General features: G+C 37.4%; 1 protein-coding gene across 6 annotated transcripts in view; it reads right to left on the minus strand.

Moving 5' to 3' along the window:
• The window catches only part of LOC133098367 (sodium channel protein type 1 subunit alpha), an 89,960-nt gene extending 69,897 nt beyond the window's left edge, over window positions 1–20,063 (minus strand). For 5 of the 6 annotated variants that reach the window (XM_061201182.1, XM_061201173.1, XM_061201166.1 and 2 more), the window contains exons 1-2: window positions 19,794–20,057; window positions 188–306 (exon numbers count right to left, since the gene is read on the minus strand). In XM_061201182.1, the coding sequence (XP_061057165.1) occupies window positions 188–306; window positions 19,794–20,057 (383 nt within the window). Of the gene's footprint in view, window positions 1–187; window positions 307–19,793 lie in introns of all 6 variants that reach the window. The other variant, XM_061201189.1, reaches the window with a different exon arrangement.
• Between the last annotated feature and the right edge of the window lie 902 nt (window positions 20,064–20,965).

Raw genomic sequence — 20,965 nt, forward strand, 5'->3', positions numbered from 1 at the left:
CTATGTAAGTTTCAGTGACATCTATGTAATAAATTTTAAGAATAAGGCTTTTATGACCAAAGAAAATACAAAATGAGAGTGATAAAACCACAGAATATGGACATTTCCCAAGTTAATTTTATATTTAGCTACAAAGCATTTATAGATTATGTACTAATAGCTAATACTGATCGCATGAAAAGGATATGAATGTACCAAAATCTTAATAGCTATTTTCCTAAGAGGATTGAAGGGAGTTAAAATGTACAGGGCAGAGGTGGCACTGAACCGGAAGATGGCCTTCCCTTTATTCAATACTATAAAAGTCTGTAAGATAGGAACACATAGAAGTATAAAAGTATAAACCATTTAAACTCTATTACCCACCTTCTATCATTTGTCAAAATGAATTATTCCAATGTTGCAACTTTCGATGCGCACCATGAAGACAAACTGTTACTGGATCTCTTCTTAACTAGAAACATCCAATGGTATAACTCACCTTTGACCTGATACTTACCTGCAATTTTATCGTATATAAGACAGTTAGCCAAGGTAATTTATTTATTTTCTTAATATTTTAAATATCTGAGTTAAAGGAAAAAGTCTCAAATGGGTGCACGTATCATTTCATTCTACAGATCTTAGGACACTACATTCCTTTTACAGCGATTTCAGCTTTTCCATTTCAAATATCTTGAAAATTAATGCTCTGGAATGCAAAATCATTCAGTAAAACAAATAATATTTTTGAAATAAATATTCTTTTACCATTTCTGCTTATAAAATAAACATTATCACTCTATTTGTAATAGGAAATAAAAACAGCCACCATCAAACCCAGTCTTGGGTTAGATAGATGTAATCCAATAATTGATTTCTGGAGGCCAAGCTCCCTAGAGAGTATCCGTTGACCAGGAGTGCTAAATTCTGTGTTGGGATTTCTGAGTTAGCTGACACACTGAATTCTAGTCCCAACTGGCTGCCTATTTCATGTAGTGCTTTCTTAGAGGAAAAGCTCAAAGCCCCTGCAGAATCTAGGATCCATGGATGTGAATGGAACTGGCATTCTAAAAATTAGACATATTTGAGCACAATTAGCAGTGTGTAGAAAAAAACAAACAAACAAACAACAACAAAAAACAAAGCAGCAACATACAATCGTGTATCAAGGATTCTGACTCAGTGTTTCCTAAGACCTTTATGTACATTCAGACTGGAGGGAGTGGAACCTATTTCTCTATGAAGAACATATCTTGAGAAGGGAACTCCAAATCTTTTAAATTTAAACCCCATTCTTCAAAAATACTGTTTTTCTGACTAAGGACACATATCTGTGTAGATCACATTATGACATAGCAAGCATTAACCTTATGTTTACTCTCTACTAAAAATCTTTGACAAGGGTTTATTCTCTACATTTAGTCTTCAGGTCATTTATAGATTTCTCATTTCTTTTCTCCTCTACCTTCAGGGTTTTCTAAATTGAAATAGAGTAATTACTCCAAAACATTTACTGAGTTGCTGTTTGAAAATAGCACTTCCTGGTTGGTATATGTAAGAGTGCCCTAAATCAGGGCTGTGAAAATGGTCCCCCAACCAGTGCTTGTCTCCAAGTTGTTCCTGATCTGTGACAAGATTTGAGAGTAAGTATTTAGAAACTTGTAAGACAATTCGACAGACTAATTTTACATCTGTTGAATGTGATAATAAAAAGACAGGGTGTATTTTGCAGGTCTGTTTTTCATTTCAACTTTCTGGAAATTAATTTTATTGTATTTTATAGAATAGCAACCTCACCTTCACAGCAGAGAGTTTGAGATGCATTGCTCTACGTCTAACTTTGACTCCATATTTCCACTTTCATCTTTGATGGACTGTGGGTCCAGAGTACAAAGAAAACTGTGTCACAATGTCCATTGGTAGGAGGGGAGAGTTTCACCTGTGCCTATTGGAGGAGCAATCACCTGTGTCTACAAGACTTAGTGCTCTTTTTCTCTGATTCATTCAGTGCCCCTGTCCCTAAATGGCATTGTGAGATCATCATAAAATGTGCACAGACTTGTGCAATGCAAATGCCTTTGCCCTAGGGAGTACACACATGCAAGGACACAGAAAGGCTCTGAGTGAGCTAAATCAGGACCGAATATGGTCCACCTCCCAAACCAACTGCCTATGCTTCCTTTCCCCAAAATTATGCTGAGTAAAACCTGATGGAAATACTGTGGTCTGGGAGTGGGAGAGCCAGTAAAAACATAACATAGAATATATCTTTTTAAAATAAGAATTCCCTCATTTCAAATAATATTACAAGCCTAATTTTGGAAAAGAAGTTACAGCCCATACGGGGCCCAAATCATGGGCTGGAGGAAGAGGGGGATGAAGATGGTACTGATTGTCGCTCAGTGGATAAGAATAATAATCCAGCTCATCCTGAGGAGATGAGACCACGGGCAGAAGAGATCGCCTGTGTCTTTGGCTCTGTGGCCACCCCCCAGCCCAAACCATGAGCAGACCTAACAAAAAAAGAAGTAGAAGAGATGGAGGAAGAGGGTGATGAAACCAAAGGCAAAGCTGCAGAGGCCTAAAGAAAGGGGTGGAGAGAGAAAGAAATTCTGCCCTAAAGACCAAGAAGAAAAAGAAGCAAGACTCAGAAGCTGAACCAAGAGGAACCCAAAAAGGCAGGGCAAAGGGCCAGAACTCAGCAGGGTAAAGCTAACGAAAGCCACGGCACCCTGATGCTGATAAATAATTCTCAATCTAAAAGTCCTTTCACATAGAGGAATTAATATTTTGACACAAAAGTTAAAGGCAAAAGGACAAAATTCCCAATTGTTCAAGCCTTAGATGGAAACTTTTACTGATTTTAGGGTATATTCTCTTTATTTATTTAAAAAATTCAAAGAATGTATTTTAACTTCATATTTATAAGAAGTATGTGTACAGTGTGTAAGTGCTTACAATTAGAATGTATAATGGAATTAATGAGGTTTTCCTGTACAGCAATATTTGTTCTCCTTTAATTTTTCACAAGCCGTATAGATAGATAAGACATCCTGGATAGAGCTCCTGGGAAGCTGATAATAACACCGGCACTAAGGGACTATTTCAGAGGGTTTCTTCTGTGAGGACTTTGCTGTTCCCAGGTTGAAACATATATTTACATACAAACTACACAAATGTTGCTTTAAAGTGTTTATGGATTCATTTTAAACAGCCGAATTATAGAGCAATCCAATATTAGAATCTTGACTCTGTTACCATTTTTATGTCAGTAAGTTCCATTTAGAACTTCAAATTTGCTATTTGTAACTGATCTTGTATCTATTTCCTCATCTATCTGTATCCATCCTCCGTATATTTACTTGTACAGAGAAGAAGCCAAACATTTAGTTTCTAAGTGTTGAGGATTAATGAAAGGATACTTGCCCCTAAAGACTCTCAAATACATGTTTCCCCAAATAATGATATTGATAGTATTGAAGGGAGAAGAGAATCAGAAGGGAACACTGTTTACTTACAAGTGGTCAAGTAACTTCAGAATTTTCAAACATAAAGATATTTGCCTTCCTCATTTCACAGATAAGAAAGGGGTCAAAAAGGAAAGAATTAAAAGACTAGCCAAGATGTTACTATTACCTACCCCCGCCCCATTTTTTTTTATTGTGGTAGAATACACATAACATAAAATTTACTATCTTGTCCATTCTAAGTGTACAAGTTTAGTGTTGACATTTTCAAAGAATGTACTGAATGGCTTATTAGAGGAAAGTATTTTAGCATCCTTTAAATCTAATTAGTTTAATACAAATTTCATTAACATAACTACTCAGGACAATTTTTATTGCATTAAGTCACTTCAGTAGAAAAGAAAAACTTCAAAATTGATGGTGGAGGAGAAATGGCTGATATAGTAGTATCCAGCTTGAAACAGGCTTTTTTTTTTTTTTTTTACAGCCCAAGGCTGTAGGAAAATCATGAAATCATTTTAACCTGAGAATAATACTGTGCCTCAGAACCAATTTCAAAACAGCATTTTGACTGAATTAGAGATGAGATTCTATATATAAAATATCACTTTAAAGACACATTTGTAGGAATGTAACTCTCTTCACATACTAGATGTTGATCAGGCTTGTCACTTATCTCTTCATGTATAGCTACCAAACTCATGTAGCATTTATGAAGTTCCTATATGATAAGCTGTTAATATGTGTGAGCGTGGTGGACAGCTGGAAAGCAGCCTAGATCTAATTCTCAGCTCAATCGTTAATTCAATTGACTTCAATGCAGAAGATTTGTGTTAGTTGTTTAGCAAAATATTTGCAAAGCTCTGTGCTAAAGTTTATAGGGAAAACAAAGACCCCAAGTAGTTTGGGGTAAATAGTAAGTTATGACCCCACGAAGCTTGAAAACTAGTAAATGTTCAACTGTCTATACTAACGGAAGAAAATCTAGAAGGGTAAGTGAAGGTTTACTTAGACCGGAGCTGCCCAATAGAAATATTACATGAACTACAAATCTAAGCCACATATGTGATTTTAAATATTCTAGTAGCCATGTTTAGAAAAAGAAAAAGAAGCAGATGAAATTAATTTGAATAATGTTTTCTTTAACCCAATATATCCAATAAATTATCATTTGGGGATGAAGTCAGTATTAAAAATTATTGAGATAGTTTACATCCTCTTGTCATACCAACTGTACGTCTTCAGAGACTGAACTCGCCACATTTCAAGCACATTTCAAGTACAATAGCCATACATGACTAATGTCCACTGAATTGGGCAGTGCAGACCTAGGTGTAAACCATTCATTGTACTGCCAGTTTATACTGTCTTCAGCAAGCCTTGCCAGGTAAAAGTCAATTCTAGCTTTAAAGAAAACAACAACAATGAAAACCCAAACAGGTAAACACCCCTGATAATCAAAGCTTAATAGTCTGGAAAGCAAATTAGAAAAACATAAGTAGGATTTGTTTTAACTTACGTATTTATTGAGTGCAGACTCTGGAGTTGGATGCCTGGCTCAAAATCTGGCTGTGCTGCCTTCCAGCACTGAGATCCTGGACAAGTTACTAACTTTTCTGTGACTCATTTGCCTCTTTTGAAAAATGGGAATAAGTACACTAAGTTCACAGAGGTGTTGTGATTCCAATTCAGTAGGTCAGATTCTGATGCCTAGTATTCTGTACTTTTAATAAATAACTCAGGTGAGTCTGCAATAGGAGAGTTGTGAATCTGTTTTTATTAACAGTTCTCATGTTGTGTACCTGGAGTAAAATCCTTCCCCTTTATCTAACTGTATAGTCAATAAGGAAACACTTAGGTTATAACAGTTTGGTAGGATTGCTATTTATGAATCTGTACCCGTTACTATTTAGTAGTCTTTTTTTGTCTCTGGGTTTTTAGAAAGTGTTTGCTTATTTTTTTACTCAGGATGGACACTGAATTTAACAAGCCATAGTTTTCCAGTTCCCTTTTAAAAATATGTCCATTATCTTAACTTTTCTTTCACTCTAGGGGTCTTGTTCCTTAAATAGTTTAAACCTAATGCTCAGCTTTGTGTTTATCTAAACATTATTGAAAAATTGCCAAATCACAGGATTGACTCCAAATTTACTGCAATTTTACTGCTCTAAAAGTAAATGTACTGGCAAAAGCAAGAAATAACAGAGGAAGGTGAGCAATGATCATGAACAATAGAAAAATGCAGACTATACTATTGGTTGATTCCACTTATGCCTTAGCCTCAAAATTTAAAGAGGCAATTTTCAACTTGTACTTACACTGTGATCCAAAAATGTGTTTGGAGGTCAATTGTTTGGAACTTCGAACATATTTTCCCAAAGAAAGGAGATACATATATATATGTATTTTGTTTTTACACATAGATTCAAAAACCCATGTAATTCCTAATTAAATAGAATTCTGTATAATGACAATGTGAAACTTTATCCCTGTGTATAAGCAAGTGTGACTCTGAAAATGGTAACAGACTTCTAAGTTGGGTTGCAAGGTATACCTCTCTCCCCTTGATGTTGCCCTGGCATTCAGACTAGGGAAATTCCCTGACTCTATCTTCTGCCAGAAGTGGGGTCAACTTTTTCTAGCTCTAAGCTGCTGGCTTGAGAAGAGGTTCCATCGGGAAAAGGCAGAATGAGACCACATGGCAGGAGGAGGGATGCTGCAGAGCTTTGGGTGTAAAGAATTGCATAGACAGTCAAGAGATTCCGATTAGTACACATCTCTGGGGACATCTCTTGTTCTGGGCCAATTCCAAGGCATCTAATTCTTTTTTCTTTTTTTTCCTGTGAGCTCTCTAAATGGTCTCACCTACTTCCTTGCCTATCTTTTTTTTTAATAACCTGTGGATTCAGGCCAAGATTTTCCTCCTTTTCTGGCTCACTGAGGGATGGAAAGCTTTCTCACAGGTTCTCTACCTGACTCTGAAGTTAGTGTGCAATATTTTAAAAAATGTTTTCTCTCCCAATCTCATTCTGTCTTACCCCTTAGATGCGGGATAATCATCCTAAAGAACAACTTGTGGACTTGTGCCTCCTGTGGCCCACCAAGCATTAATATCCAGCCCTCATCTAATTGCACAGGGGTCTTGAAGCCAGGGATCACAAACCAAAACCCCCCACAGAGGCTAGGCAGTGTGAGAGACCTGCCAATTTTGGGCATGCAAATCAGTGATGCCAGATCTGATATTGTATGAGAAATCCTAAATGTGCAAAATTATACATGTGTGTGTGCAATCTTCTGCTTTATAAATCTCAGACACTAATTCAGAATTGTAAACAATATTGCATGAGGCAAACAAAAATGTGTCTGGGGGCTCAAGGCCTTATAGTTTTTTTATCTTTGCTTTAAGTTCATGCAAAAGAGAAAAATTTGTACACAGAAAAGAGTCTGTAAAATTGCTTGTCCCTAGGTTTTAGCTGGGTAGAACAGTTGCAGTGGGGCCAGTGCTGGAGAGTTCCCAGCTGGGCTCCTATCAGCCAGGGTTACAGATGCTTCTGCCTCTATCTCAGACAGAGAGAAAAAATTATAACCACAGGGTGAAATGATAAAATCTGGGGGTCAAATATTTCTCATCCCTGTTATCTTCAGCCCATAGCATGGGTGTGGTACACTATTATATGCTCAGCTAATTTTTCATTGACAGAAAAGGACTAATTGGCCCAGTTTTATTGCAGACTTTTCTGTGTGAGAACTTTGGGCAAACTCTTCCATGTCAATTTCTACATCTGAATGAAGATTATAACAATACTAACCTCAGGGTTGTTTAAAGAATGAAATGAAACAAAATGAAATAAAACATGTGAATCCCCTTAATGAATTCTAAGTGCCATATACACTCAAGGATTAAAGGATTAAAAATGTGTGTCTCTCCGGTTCTCAAATATATACACATACAAACACTTGTGTACTTGAAAGCAATGCCAATTCTCACATTGGAACTTTGCCGCTCAGTTTCCTTCCTCCCAAATTTCATATTCAGAAAACAATGCCGTCCATTTGTTCCCATCTGTTAAGCATTACACCTCCAAAATAGATTCTGATCCCATCCATTATTGTCTTCATTGTCAAAAATCTAGACCAAGCCTCCATAAAGACTCCCAGTTTGATCTTTAAAAATGTGAAGTGGGGACTTCCCTGGTGGTGTAGTGGTTAAGAATCTGCCTGCCAACGCAGGGGACATGGGTTCGAGCCCTAGCCCGGGAAGATCCCACATGCCGTGGAGCAACTAATCCTGTGCGCGCCAGCTACTGAGCTGCGTGCCACAACTACTGAAGCCCACGCACCTAGAGCCCGTGCTCCGCAACAAGAGAAGCCACCGCAATAAGAAGTCCATGCACCGCAATGAAGAGTAGCCCCCGCTCGCTGCAACTAGAGAAAGCCCGGGTGCAGCAACGAAGACCCAACACAGCCCAAAATAAATAAATAAATAAATTTATTTTAAAAAAAAATGTGAAGTGGACATTGTCACTTCTCTACCCAAAGTCTTCAGAGAATTCATTTTGCCCTTAAACTTCGAACTCTTTAAGATGTCGTAAAAGGTGCCTTGATCTAGCCCCAGGCCCACCTCCCCAATCACATCTTACTCGCCTTTTACTTATTACAGTCCTGCTATATTACATGTCTTCTTATGGGCTATTCCCTTTCCCTGGAAGTCTTCTCTCCCTTCTTCTTTCTACCCTTGAGATCCCAATATAAATGCCATTTCTTTACAGAGGCATACAATTTAAGTTTCCTGAATCTGTCCTCTTTGAAAAAAAGGTGCTTATCACCCTATTAGAATCTGGTGGGAAATGTACTTCTCTAATTATTTTAGAAGCTGATCCAGACCCCCTGAGTCTCAAAGATTTTAGTTTTTATAAAGGCAGGGGATGCCCCTAATTGAGCAGAAGTAGTAAAGCAACAAGTCAGGTTTGGGAAATACTGCCAGCCTAAGAGATGAGGAGTACAGCTGGCAAAGTGGCATGAGTGGAGGGGCAGGAAAAGTAGTGACAGGCTTATTTAGAGTCTATCAATCACTGACTTCTCTTCTCCACTGGTATCATTAGCGTGACAACTGCAAACCCAGAGTAGCATGGTGATGAGCCATGGAAGCTGACGGATCTGGTTTTAAATCTAGTCTCTGTTACTTAATAGCTTTATGATCTTAGGAAAATTAACTTTATCTCAGTTTCATCATTTTATTTTATTTTATTTTTTTAGTCATCAATTTTATACACATCAGTGTATACATGTCAATCCCAATCGTCCAATTCATCACACCACCATCCCCACCCCCCTTCGGCTTTCTCCCCTTGGCGTCCATACGTTTGTCCTCTACATCTGTGTCTCAATTTCTGCCCTGCAAACCAGTTCATCTGTACCATTTTTCTAGGTTCCACATATATGCATTAATATACGATATTTGTTTTTCTCTTTCTGACTTACTTCACTCTGTATGACAGTCTCTAGATCCATCCACGTCTCAACAAATGACCCAATTTCGTTCCTTTTTATGGCTGAGTAATATTCCATTGTATATATGTACCACATCTTCTTTCATCATTTTAAAACAAAGATAAGAATTATCTTGGAAGGACATATCGGTTAAATAAGAACTGTAAATTTCCTAATGCACAGTGCACAGGGCAGAGCTACTGTTTTTGCTTGCCTAGCACACCTTCTTCAAAGTCTCCATCTCTTCCTTTTAGAGAAAACCTCTGCCTCATTGTCTGGCCATGTGGCTTGGATGGAGCTGACCCACCCCTTGGCAACACTGGTCAACATGTGATGCTGATCTGGCCAATGAGAGCATCACAAACCCTTGGTTACAGTGATTGGTTCAGAAGAGGCCATGTGACCTAATTAGACTGAATTTCAGGACTTTTGCAAGAAATTTTGAAGAAAAAGAGAGCTCTTTTTCTTGGGGTTACTAGGCTGTAGGATGTTAGTTTCATGCTACTGGTGGCTACTTCTATCATCTTGTGGGAAGAGCCAGCCTGTGAATGCAGCCAGCATTGGTGAAAGTAGAAACAAAAATGGAAAAGGACTGTGTCCTGATGATGTTGCTTTAGGTACTGGATCCTTTGATATTAAGACCAGATTTACCCCACACATACATTTACTTGTTTGTTGCTTAGTTGGTTTTCAAAAACTAGTTTCTGTTGGTTTTTTGTCACTTTCACTTGAAGGGAAACTTATTAATATGGCAGGTACTTAATAAATGCAGTCATTATTTTACTACCATCCTCATCACTTTGGGATTGTTTCTGAGGCAGAGACGGGGAGGTGACAAAGAAGAAAGGGACATAAGGAAGAAATAACGAATGGGTAAGAGAAAGATTTGGAAGTAAACTGTAGTGCCTTGCAAGTAAGGGAGAGCCTGGGTGACTGGTAATTCTAGAAGAGCTAATGATATACAAAGAAAAATCATGAATATGACAATTCATGGAATCCTGAGCTTTTACCATCTACTTTTCTGATTTTCTTTTAAACTCCTTTTGCAAGAAAAGCTCCCTAATCCCAATTAAAAACAAAACAAACAACTCTCCCTACCCCATGTAACAATTAAAAACTCCTGTAGAATGACAAACCAGGCATGAATTTAAAATCACAAGTTCCTGTATGATTCTTCATGCAGCCCCAGTAAAGAGGGAGCATGCATCTCTTTAGAAGAGCTGATAAAAAGGGAGAATAAATTGTCTTTAAACGTCGAAGAGACAATCAAGGAAAGAGCACATTTTTAAATGGATACATTTCTACATTCCATAATTAACAAACATGCATTTTCACTACAGATCTAACATACCTCATTCTATTTCCAGTACCCTGTCACACTGTCAAAAGGATATTTTCTTCCATTACCAGTACTAATGAGTCATCTGTAATTTTAAAAGAACATGAGAAGGAAGAAGTTTTCTGCAATAAAGAGTGGGTGAAGAATTTGAATGTATAGCCAAATGGTGCAAAATCAACCGAAGCTATGAAAGGAAACTGTGAAAAAAAAAATCCCATGAGGAAATAAAGGTGTGTTCACAAGCTAAAATGTGCCTTGTCACACTGCTAAAGTAAATAAACAAACAAAAGGAACCCAACCTGGAATCATGTTCTGAAGACCACGGGACCAGAGCTAACATGGTATGGAAAATTCTGTGACTCTCCTCTGATAGCACTGTTATTTTAGTTCTTACCTCCGACTTCTGAAGGCTTAAAACATCTGAGGGTCTGGAAGTGCTTCCATGCACCATGAGTGTGCATGAGATGGTTGCTACTATTTCTCGAGTTACTACCACAATATCACTGACCATGGATTAAATTATTTTAACAATTTCAACAGAAAATTTGAACATTATATAATTTGTACATTTTAAGCTAGGGCAAAGAAGACAAAAATATGTGGGCATATGCCATCTGAAAATACACCATCAGCAGTGACATTTTCATAAGCTCACTGACATTGTCTTTGTAGAAGATCACAGAGAGCTTCACTGGGGTTTGCGTCCTTTCTAGTCCTTACATGTACATTCCTTATATATACGCACCACTGTACTTTAACCTAAAACTTAACATAGATTCTGCAACCATTTTTTGTAATAGGCTTGCTTTGTTTATTCTATATATTTTTAAGAAAGAAACCAGAGACTTGGTATATACATACAAAGGACACATTAAGTTTTGTACTTGAGTTAAGCCTTAGGGGAGTCACTAGCCTGATTAATATTTGCATGTTACAACCCACTCAGGCAATAAAATGCACATCCCCAATATCAGTGATGGTGGGAAATTTCATCCTAAGAAGCATTTTCCCCAGTGACATTTCCATCATTAGACCCTTTATCTATGCTGGGAGTACTGTGCATGTGTACTGCATTGTTTAAAGAAGATCACCCTGCCATCCTCAGATACTCAAGTCACTAAAGTGACATTGGTCATCAAGTAGCAAAAGAAATATTCATTATTTTTAAAAGGTTATTATTTTTCTAAGGATTCCAGCTTCAATCAGAGGAAGCTAATTCAGAATTTAAGACTATTCTTCCATACTGAAATAATCCAATTATGAACGAAAATTTAAGACTAGAAAGAGTGTACACACAACCATAGAAAGTTATAAAACATGAAAATGCAAAAGAAGGAAATTTCCAACACATAGCTCAATCATGTCCTAAGCATGCCATGTTAGTTTTTAAGGATTTCAGTCCTGCAAAAAGTTTCACTTCTATTTCTGTTGAATGACTCACATTTGGAGACTTGCTGGATGTCAGCTCAATGTGAAAGCAATGGATGTGCCTCACTTTGGGGAAACCTCCTTCCTGATAACAATATTTCTCTTATCAGGTTGTGCTACTTTCACTCTGTGATTTGTTCCAAAATACCAAAATATTTTTCCTTCCTCACACAATGTGCATTTGAAGATAAGGACAGAAGATGTTAAAGGCAAGTTTGAATGTGAACCTAACAAAGTTTATAAGGGTTACTTCAGCACAAGAATCTGACTGAATAGTCATTCCTTCAGGATTGGTCTTTTACCCTCAGTTTTAAGACTTTTCTTTTAACTATTTGGATGGGTTTGCATCATTTTGTTTTCCATCTGCCTTTATATCCTTTGTTATATCTCATTCATTATAAACCAATTGTGGACGGCTTTGTTTGGGGACATTCCCTCAAGATGACAACTTTTATCAGTCTAAAAACTCTTTAATTTAAAGGAAAAGATTAATTGGATGATCTCGTTTCTACTTGAAGAATAGATGCCCTTGTCAACACGCATTAGTTTGGTCTTTCTCAATGTAGGCATTTATTGTTTTATAGATAAGAACACAGCACAGGAGATGGGATGCTAGATTTCAGCCCTGTTTGATGAAGTGGTAGACTCTGGGTGGCTTTAATAATTTTTAGATGGTGATTACTACTGGAGAGGTGGGGGCTGGATGTCTGGGGGTAGCAAAATGCCTGCTGAGCATGGAGCCCACTAACTCACTGTAATAGCAGCTCTAAATAGATTGGCTATGTCCAATGGCTATAAATAAAGTAACATACTTTAGTGTTAATGAATTTCTGGCTAGAACACATCAGAGTCATTATTTCAATAATAGAGTAATTTTAAATAAGTTAAAATGTATGAATAGTTGGATTATCCACATTTTTACTTTTTTTATACAAATAAACCCCTTGTAGTCTGCTTAATTTGGGTTTTAGCTTTTCAGATATCATATTAAATTAATTTCCAAAGGAGTGATTTAATGATAAAATTCAATTTTTCTCATAATTTAAATGGAAGTTATGAAACAGATAATGGCTTACCTACTAAGATTTAATAATACAATGTTAATAAGCAAAGTTAAATAAAAGATAATGAATCTATGGAAAATTATTAATCTCTTTCTTCACAGTAAAATGGTCAAATCAGATTTTAAAAAGGAAAAGTGTGTTACACTTAAGCTGGCTATATCCTGAAAAGTTTTTTAAAAATCTGAACATCATGAGGTTTTTACCTCTGAAAGTTGTAGTAGTCAATGAGAATGTATTTACAAAACTGTCTCGAATCCAAATACTAAAATTCCAAACTTATGCACTTGATAAAAACTAACACGATAACTGCCAGCAACCAAAAGCATCCCTAAACGTTTTGGGGGTATTTTTAAGGCCCATGTTTAACTAAAAGATTTCATTTGCTTAATTACAATCTTTGTGCTGTACCTTTCCACCAAGAGTTCACAAACATATTGTTCTAGGTGAAAAGGATAATAAAATATTGCAAATTAACTAGTCATAAATTTAATCTAAAATCAATACAATAATCTTTTTTGATTTTATCTTTTTCTACACTTTTTTTTTTTAAAACATCTTTATTGAAGTATAATTGCTTTACAATGGTGTGTTAGTTTCTGCTTTATAACAAATTGAATCAGTTATACATATACATATGTTCCCATATCTCTTCCCTCTTGCATCTCCCTCCCTCCCACCCTCCCCATCCCACCTCTCTAGGTGGTCACAAAGCACCGAGCTGATCTCCCTGTGCTATGCTGCTGCTTCCCACTAGCTATCTATTTACATTTGGTAGTGTATATATGTCCATGACACTCTCTCACCCTGTCACATCTCACCCCTCCCCCTCCCCATATCCTCAAGTCCATTCTCTAGTAGGTCTGTGTCTTTATTACCGTCTTGCCACTAGGTTCTTCATGGCCTTTTTTTTTTTTTTCTCCTTAGATTCCATATATATGTGTTAGCATACTGTATTTGTTTTTCTCTTTCTGACTTACTTCACTCTGTATGACAGACTCTAACTCCATCCACCTCATTACAAATACCTCCATTTCATTTCTTTTTATGGCTGAGTAATATTTCATTGTATATATGTGCCACATCTTCTTTATCCATTCATCCGATGATGGACACTTAGGTTGCTTCCAGGTCCTGGCTATTGTAAATAGAACTGCAATGAACATTTTGGTACATGACTCTTTTTGAACTATGGTTTTCTCAAGGTATATGCCCAGTAGTGGGATTGCTGGGTCGTATGGTAGTTCTATTTGTAGTTTTTTAAAGAACCTCCATACTGTTCTCCATAGTGGCTGTATCAATTTACATTCCCACCAACAGTGCAAGAGTGTTCCCTTTTCTCCACACCCTCTCCAGCATTTATTGTTTCTAGATTTTTTGATGATGGCCAATCTGACCGGTGTGAGATGATATCTCATTGTAGTTTCGATTTGCATTTCTCTAATGATTAATGATGTTGAGCATTCTTTCATGTGTCTGTTGGCAATCTGTATATCTTCTTTGGAGAAATGTCTATTTAGGTCTTCTGCCCATTTTTGGATTGGGTTGTTCGTTTTTTTGTTATTGAGCTGCATGAGCTGCTTGTAAATCTTGGAGATTAATCCTTTGTCAGTTGCTTCATTTGCAAATATTTTCTCCCATTCTGAGGGTTGTCTTTTGGTCTTGTTTATGGTTTCCTTTGCTGTGCATAAGCTTTTAAGTTTCATTAGGTCCCATTTGTTTATTTGTGTTTTTATTTCCATTTCTCTAGGAGCTGGGTCAATAAGAATCTTGCTGTGATTTATGTCATAGAGTGTTCTGCCTATGTTTTCCTCTAAGAGTTTGATAGTGTCTGGCCTTACACTTAGGTCTTTAATCCATTTTGAGTTTATTTTTGTGTATGGTGTCAGGGAGTGTTCTAATTTCATACTTTTACATGTATCTGTCCAGTTTTCCCAGCACCACTTATTGAAGAGGATGTCTTTTCTCCACTGTATATGCTTGCCTCCTTTATCAAAGATAAGGTGACCATATGTGTGTGGGTTTATCTCTGGGCTTTCTATCCTGTTCCATTGATCTATATTTCTGTTTTTGTGCCAGTACCAAACTGTCTTGATTACTGTAGCTTTGTAATATAGTCTGAAGTCAGGGAGCCCGATTCCTCCAGCTCCATTTTTCGTTCTCAAGATTGCTTTGGCTATTCGGGGTCTTTTGTGTTTCCATACAAATTGTGAAATTTTTTGTTCTAGTTCTGTGAAAAATGCCAGTGGTAGTTTGATAGGGATTGCATTGAATCTGTAGATTGCTTTGGGTAGTAGAGTCATTTTCACAATGTTGATTCTTCCAATCCAAGAACATGGTATATCTCTCCATCTATTTGTATCATCTTTAATTTCTTTCATCAGTGTCTTATAATTTTCTGCATACAGGTCTTTTGTCTCCTTAGGTAGGTTTATTCCTAGATATTTTATTCTTTTTGTTGCAATGGTAAACGGGAGTGTTTTCTTAATTTCACTTCCAGATTTTTCGTCATTAGTGTATAGAAATGCAAGAGATCTCTGTGCATTAATTTTGTATCCTGCTACTTTACCAAATTCATTGATTAGCTCTAGTAGTTTTCTGGTAGCATCTTTAGGATTCTCTATGTATAGTATCATGTCATCTGCAAACAGTGACAGCTTTACTTCTTCTTTTCCGATTTGGATTCCTTTTATTTCTTTTTCTTCTCTGATTGCTGTGGCTAACACTTCCAAAACTATGTTGAATAATAGTGGTGAGAGTGGGCAACCTTGTCTTGTTCCTGATCTTAGTGGAAATGGTTTCAGTTTTTCACCATTGAGGACAATATTGGCTGTGGGTTTGTCATATATGGCCTTTATTATGTTGAGGAAAGTTCCCTCTATGCCTATTTTCTGCAGGGCTTTTATCATAAATGGGTGTTGAATTTTGTCAAAAGCTTTCTCTGCATCTATTGAGATGATCATATGGTTTTTCTCTTTCAATTTGTTAATATGGTGTATCATGTTGATTGATTTGCGTATATTGAAGAATCCTTGCATTCCTGGGATAAACCCCACTTGATCATGGTGTATGATCCTTTCAATGTGCTGTTGGATTCTGTTTGTTAGTATTTTGTTGAGGATTTTTGCATCTATGTTCATCAGTGATATTGGCCTGTAGTTTTCTTTCTTTGTGACATCTTTGTCTGGTTTTGGTATCAGGGTGATGGTGGCCTCGTAGAATGAGTTGGGGAGTGTTCCTCCCTTTGCAATATTTTGGAAGAGTTTGAGAAGGATAGGTGTTAGCTCTTCTCTAAATGTTTGACAGAATTCGCCTGTGAAGCCATCTGGTCCTGGGCTTTTGTTTGTTGGAAGATTTTTAATCACAGTTTCAATTTCAGTGCTTGTGATTGGTCTGTTCATATTTTCTATTTCTTCCTGGTTCAGTCTCGGCAGGTTGTGCATTTCTAAGAATCTGTCCATTTCTTCCAGGTTGTCCATTTTATTGGCATACAGTTGCTTGTAGTAATCTCTCATGATCCTTTGTATTTCTGCGGTGTCAGTGGTTACTTCTCCTTTTTCATTTCTAACTCTATTGATTTGAGTCTTCTCCCTTTTTCTCTTGATGAGTCTGGCTAATGGTTTATCAATTTTGTTTATCTTCTCAAAGAACCAGCTTTTAGTTTCATTGATTTTTGCTATTGTTTCCTTCATTTCTTTTTCATTTATTTCTGACCTGATCTTTATGATTTCTTTCCTTCTGCTAGCTTTGTGGTTTTTTTGTTCTTCTTTCTCTAATTGCTTCAGGTGCAAGGTTAGGTTGTTTATTCGAGATGTTTCCTGTTTCTTGAGGTAGGCTTGTATTGCTATAAACTTCCCTCTTAGCACTGCTTTTGCTGCATCCCATAGGTTTTGGATCGTCGTGTCTCCATTGTCATTTGTTTCTAGGTATTTTTTGATTTCCCCTTTGATTTCTTCAGTGATCACTTCGTTATTAAGTAGTGTATTGTGTAGCCTCCATGTGTTTGTATTTTTTACAGATCTTTTCCTGTAATTGATATCTAGTCTCATAGCGTTGTGGTCGGAAAAAATACTTGATACGATTTCAATTTTTTTAAATTTACCAAGGCTTGATTTGTGACCCAAGATATGATCTATCCTGGAGAATGTTCCATGAGCACTTGAGAAGAATGTGTATTCTGTTGTTTTTGGGTGGAATGTCCTATAAATATCAATTAAGTCCATCTTGTTTAATGCATCATTTAAAGCTTGTGTTTCCTTATTTATTTTCATTTTGGATGATCTGTCCATTGGTGAAAGTGGGGTGTTAAAGTCCCCTACTATGATTGTGTTGCTGTCAATTTCCCCTTTTATGGCTGTTAGTATTTGCCTTATGTATTGAGGTGCTCCTGTGTTGGGTGCATAAATATTTACAATTGTTATACCTTCCTCTTGGATCGATCCCTTGATCATCATATAGTGTCCTTCTTTGTCTCTTGTAATAGTCTTTATTTTAAAGTCTATTTTGTCTGATATGAGAATTGCTACTCCAGCTTTCTTTTGATTTCCATTTGCATGGAATATCTTTTTCCATCCCCTCACTTTCAGTCTGTATGTGTCTCTAGGTCTGAAGTGGGTCTCTTGTAGACAGCATATATATGGGTCTTGTTTTTGTATCCATTCAGCCAGTCTGTGTCTTTTGGTGGGAGCATTTAATCCATTTACATTTAAGGTAATTATCGATATGTATGTTCCTATTCCCATTTTCTTAAATGTTTTGGGTTTGTTATTGTAGGTGTTTTCCTTCTCTTGTGTTTCTTGCCTAGAGAAGTTCCTTTAGCATTTGTTGTAAAGCTGGTTTGGTGGTGCTGAACTCTCTCAGCTTTTGCTTGTCTGTAAAGGTTTTAATTTCTCCATCAAATCTGAATGAGATCCTTGCTGGGTAGATTAATCTTGGTTGTAGGTTTTTCTCCTTCATCACTTTAAGTATATCCTGCCACTCCCTTCTGGCTTGCAGAGTTTCTGCTGAAAGATCAGCTGTTAACCTGATGGGGATTCCCTTGTGTGTTATTTGTTGTTTTCCCCTTGCTGCTTTTAATATGTTTTCTTTATATTTAATTTTTGACAGTTTGATTAATATGTGTCTTGGTGTGTTTCTCCTTGGATTTATCCTGTATGGGATTCTCTGTGCTTCCAGGACTTGATTAACTATTTCCTTTCCCATATTAGGGAAGTTTTCAACTATAATCTCTTCAAATATTTTCTCAGTCCCTTTCTTTTTCTCTTCTTCTTCTGGGACCCCTATAATTCGAATGTTGGTGCGTTTAATGTTCTCCCAGTGGTCTCTGAGACTGTCCTCAGTTCTTTTCATTCTTTTTTCTTTATCCTGCTCTGCAGTAGTTATTTCCACCATTTTATCTTCCAGGTCACTTATCCGTTCTTCTGCCTCAGTTATTCTGCTATTGATCCCATCTATAGAGTATTTTTAATTTCATTTATTGTGTTTTTCATCGTTGCTTGGTTCCTCTTTAGTTCTTCAAATCCTTGTTAAATGTTTCTTGCATTTTGTCTATTCTATTTCCAAGATTTTGGATCATCCTTACTATCATTATTCTGAATTCTTTTTCAGGTAGACTACCTATTTCCTCTTCATTTGTCAGGTCTGGTGTGTTTTGACCCTGCTCCTTCATCTGCTGTGTGTTTTTCTGTCATCTCATTTTGCTTATCTTACTGTGTTTGGGGTCTCCTTTTCACAGGCTGCAGGTTCGTAGTTCCCATTGTTTTTGGTATCTGTCTCCAGTGGCTAAGGTTGGTTCAGTGGGTTGTGTAGGCTTCCTGGTGGAGGGAACTAGTGCCTGTGTTCTGGTGGATGAGGCTGGATCTTGTCTTTCTGGTGGGCACGTCCACGTCTGGTGGTGTATTTTGGGGTGTCTGTGGCCTTATTATGATTTTAGGCAGCCTCTCTGCTAATGGATGGGGCTGTGTTCCTGTTTTGCTAGTTGTTTGGCATAGGGTGTCCAGCACTGTGGCTTGCTGGTCGTTGAGTGAAGCTGGGTCTTGATGTTGAGATGGAGATCTCTGAGAGATTTTTGCCGTTGGGTATTACGTGGAGCTGGGAGGTCTCTTGTGGACCAGTGTCCTGAAGTTGGCTCTCCCACCTCAGAGGCACAGCCCTGATGCCTGGCTGGAGCACCAAGAGCCTTTCATCCATACGGCCGGCCCGCCGTCCCCACGACTGTCGCGGCTTCGGCCGCCGGGGCACCTCCAGAGCCGGCAGCCTCAGTGAGGTCGCCCTCCCCTCGGGCTCCGGGGCAGTTCCGTGACGGCGGAGGGAAGAGACCCCGAGCCGGGAGTTCCAGCTCTGCGCTACACTTTTCTTCTTGGTTTGGTGAAATCATGGTCATAATGAAAGGCTGGGTGCTTACTATTTTCATTTCAAGCATGGATATTCAAATATCATTTATATGTTCTTCAGAATACTACATTTTTGGTCATCCTTACCAATATCAATATATTTCCACCAAAAGATTAAATAAATTTTTAAACTATAGTTTGTATAGGAATGTTTTTTCCCAATGAAAAAAAGTTTCTTCAGGAAGTTAACTGATATATTATATATAACATAGTATTTATATATAATATAGAAACTGAAAACGCTTATGGCATCAAATTTCGTTCCATGAGAAATGAATACCAATATTTTTGAGGTCTTTATAATTTGTGATAATTTCAAGATTTTCAAGTACAGAAAACCCATAAACTGTAAATACAATCTCTGGGGAGAAGTTTTTAATTTGTTAAATTAGCTGCCTACAACTTACATTTATTTTTAGGTATCTATCGTGGTGCATTTGGGACAGCTCCATCTGTTATGATATAATCAATTTATTTGTCATGTATATGCATAAAACATATGCAAATGTGTTTTATTTCCTAAACAGAAGGATACTTAGGCTTTGTGCTAACTTAGCATGTGTTGGTGCTATAACAGTCCAAGGTATACTGTAAGGCAATTAGCAGCAAAATATGCCGGATAAAACACACTCACTTTTTTATTGATATAGTACGGGTCCAGGTCCTCCAGCGGCTCTGACACCATCCCTGGAGGGATGTCTCCATAAATAAAAGGAAGGTTCTTTCCAGCTTCCAAGTCAGTATTTGGCTTTGGGCCATGTTCGTCATCATCTTTCTTGTCTGGTTTGGGATTCTTAGCCTTTTCTTCTGCAATGCGTCTTTCAATAGCTGCAAGAGATTCTCTGGTGAAGAAGCTGAAGCTGTCAGGTCCTGGTGGTACAAGCACTGTTTGCTCCATCTTGTCATCCTGCACATTTTAATCACCATTTACTCTGCATATGAAAGTCCTAAAAAAAAAAAAAAAAAAAAAATACAGATATTTTAAGGAGATTAAGAGATCTTAATATCTACAAACTCCTGTCATGAAATAAGAGCTAGAGGATTGAAATGTTCGTTTCCAATTAAATCCAAATGGAATTACTAAATATAAATTCTTTTTTTGTAGTAAGAACATTTAACTTGAGATCTTTAACATGACACTTTTAACAAATTTTTAAGTATGCAAGACAGTATTGTCAACTATAGGCACGAAGTCGTACAGCAGCTCTCTAGAATTTATTCATCTTACATAACTGAAACTCTATGCCCAATAAATAGCAACTCTCCATTTCCCCCTTCCCCAGATTCTGGCAAACACCATTCTACTTTCTGCTTCTATGAGTTTGGCTTAACAAACATGTTTTCTATCTCGGGTTTGTTAAATGTCCCATGTTTATTAATTCTTGTGCTTTGCCGAGACAGGAACTGTGCCATAACTTAAGAAAGTAGTTCAAGTATAGCCTTAATTAAAGTACATTAGCTAAATACCACCCTGTCCCAAATGGGCTGTTCACTCTGTGAGCCACCCAGAAGATGAGGATGTAGCCCCATAGAGACCATGCTTAGCTCATCAACAGGCTGAAGTGGAAAGGGAGTTGTCTCTGAGAGGATATAAAATCCAACCCTCTAATCAGCACAAATGGCTCCTGGCCAAGCCAGTCAGAACAGTTTGCTGCAGCCAGACTTAATGACCAGTCAAACAGCCACTGCTGTCCTGATTGAGCCTTCGTCTATTCTGAGATACAGACAACTGGAACTGTGACCTGTCATATCATCAGCCATGCTAGGGTTGGCTTACTTAAACACGTACAGAAAGAGATGGTCCAA

Source organism: Eubalaena glacialis, chromosome 1 (genome assembly GCF_028564815.1).
Source record: "Eubalaena glacialis isolate mEubGla1 chromosome 1, mEubGla1.1.hap2.+ XY, whole genome shotgun sequence".
Taxonomy (NCBI): Eukaryota; Metazoa; Chordata; class Mammalia; order Artiodactyla; family Balaenidae; genus Eubalaena; species Eubalaena glacialis.